The following is a 2,119-nucleotide window of genomic DNA, read 5'->3' on the forward strand; positions in this document are numbered from 1 at the left end:
TCACTGGACATAAGAAGTTCCAATATGCAAAGCAGATAGCAGCAGAGGGTGCCCTGGGGCCCTACCCGTGGCACCCCCTCTGAGCTTGAAATCCAAGGTCCAGTGCAACCTTTGTGCTGCGCGCACGGGGAAACCGAGGCCCAGGGAAGGGACAGGGTCCAGATGGCACTCGAGCCTCTTCCTGGGAGCTGCTCAGTGAGACCACTGTCCAGCGAGAGCTGGGCACACTCGGCCACTGCTTCGCAGGCTCCGGACGGGCCCAGCCTGCCAGCACGGGTCTGTTTGGGGACAGTAGGCCGGCTGTTCAGAGCTCGGACTCATTCACCCCAAAAGCCTCGAGCGATGGTCTCGAACCCTGAGCTAGCTGTCTCTGCTGGCAGGTGCAGGACCTGCGGCCTCTGTGGGGGCAGCAGCGGAGGGGGTGTGAGCCCACGGCAGGCCTGGAATGCTGGGGCCGCGTCCTCCTGCGTTGGTCCCTGCTTTGTGGAAATTGCGCTGTGGTCTGCGAAGGGGACCCACGTGGACATGCGGCCGGAGGAACAAGGCGCTGCTGCCCTGCTCCATCCTGACCACTCACGTCAGGGCTGCTGTTTGCTGGCCTGTGCAGGAGGCAGACGTCACGGGGACGTCTTCATTGAAGACACAGGCTCAAGGAGGCCAGGCGACTTGGTCCCACGTCCCCCCAGACCTGTCCGCAGCACGGGCTAGCCGTGGCCACTGCAGTTGTCCGAGGGTGGCAGAGGGCCGTGGACGGAGGGCCGTGGATGGCGGGCACGGAGCCACGCCAGGCCGTGGAGACAGCTGCTGCCGCTGCTGGCCCTTCTCCTTGCGAGGCAGGCCCCGTTCCAGGCGGGTTCTGCCCTCGAGGTTCTGAGCACATCTGATCACAGCCGCTCATCAGGTTCCTGGCGTATGCGATGCCCGCCGGCTCCAGGCCGGTCGGCAGTGGCTTCGGGCATGATGCCACCCCCAGGGCCTCAAAGGTCCGTCCTCCCCAGGGACATGTCCAGGCCAGGGCTCCAGCCCTCCAGTGGCCCTCCCGGCCTCTCCCCAGACTGTCCACCCCAGGTGCTCTTGCAGCCTGAGCCTAGAGAGCCACCCCACCCCCTGCTGCCGCCCACACAAGCGGCGGCTCAGGCTCCACGCTCGCCCCCTCGTTTGTAAGAAGCACGCTCCGTCTTTGGGAACAGATCTGGGTTTACAGGGGTGCTGCAGGGGCAGCACAGTGTCTCCGTCCCCTCCAAACCCTGCCCCCCAGTCACATCGAGATGAGCATCCTTGTGTTTGTCACCGGCAGTGAGCCGATCTTGACACAGGATTGCAAAACGGAGTCCACAGGGCATTCGGCTTTCTGCGCCTTCTCTCTGATGTCCCCTGGCATCTCCCGGCTGTGGAACTTCCTGACTGCCCTCGGTTTCGGTGACCGATAGTCGAGGAGCGCTGGCCAGGGGTGCCATGGACAGTGTCTCTGTGGACACTTGTCTGGTGACCTTCCCAGCACCAAGGCTGCCTCGCCCCAGCTCAGGACCCTCCAGGGGGCCCCACAGCACTGTGTCCCTCGCTGGCCGCCCAGCTCTGCCTGCCCAGGGCCCTCCTCTGGGCAGGCTCAGCTTTCCCAGGGGCCCTGCAGGGGCCGGCCATCCTGCTCCCACTGCGGGAGGGTCCTACCCCAGCCGAGGGGCCCTTCCCCTCCGCCTCAGCGGGGGTCCTCTTGCCCAGCCTGCGCCCCCTCAGCAGGGTCCTGGCTGTCGGCTCCCACTGGCTGCCATCCTGGGCCCTCTGGGTCCATGGCCATGGGGGTTTGTGTAACCCACCCTGTAGCCAGCCACGCAGGCTGCTCCCAACCTCTGCTGTTAGGGCAACATCTCCAGAGTCTGCCGTGGAGAGGCATTTAGACGTTCGAGAGGTGGCTACGTCCTGCTTTCGACATGCACAGAGGGGGTCTCTGCCTCTCCCAGGCCTCACCCCCACACCCCCCACCGCCACAGGCCCGAGTGCCAGGCATGGACGGCGACGCTGCTGCTGGGCACGTGCCTGCTGTACTGCACCCGCGTCAGCATGCCCGTGTGCGCCGTCTCCATGAGCCAGGACTTCGGCTGGAACAAGAAGGAGGCCGGCA

General features: G+C 65.6%; 1 protein-coding gene across 1 annotated transcript in view; it reads left to right on the plus strand.

Annotated features, from left to right (window-relative positions):
* The window catches only part of SLC17A9 (solute carrier family 17 member 9), a 28,833-nt gene that overhangs the window by 19,104 nt on the left and 7,610 nt on the right, over positions 1–2,119 (plus strand). Inside the window, exon 5 of the mRNA XM_011374135.2 lies at positions 1,989–2,116. Coding sequence (XP_011372437.1) covers positions 1,989–2,116 — 128 coding nt within the window. The remainder of the gene's footprint in view (positions 1–1,988; positions 2,117–2,119) is intronic.

Source organism: Pteropus vampyrus, unplaced genomic scaffold (genome assembly GCF_000151845.1).
Source record: "Pteropus vampyrus isolate Shadow unplaced genomic scaffold, Pvam_2.0 Scaffold239, whole genome shotgun sequence".
Classification (NCBI taxonomy): domain Eukaryota; kingdom Metazoa; phylum Chordata; class Mammalia; order Chiroptera; family Pteropodidae; genus Pteropus; species Pteropus vampyrus.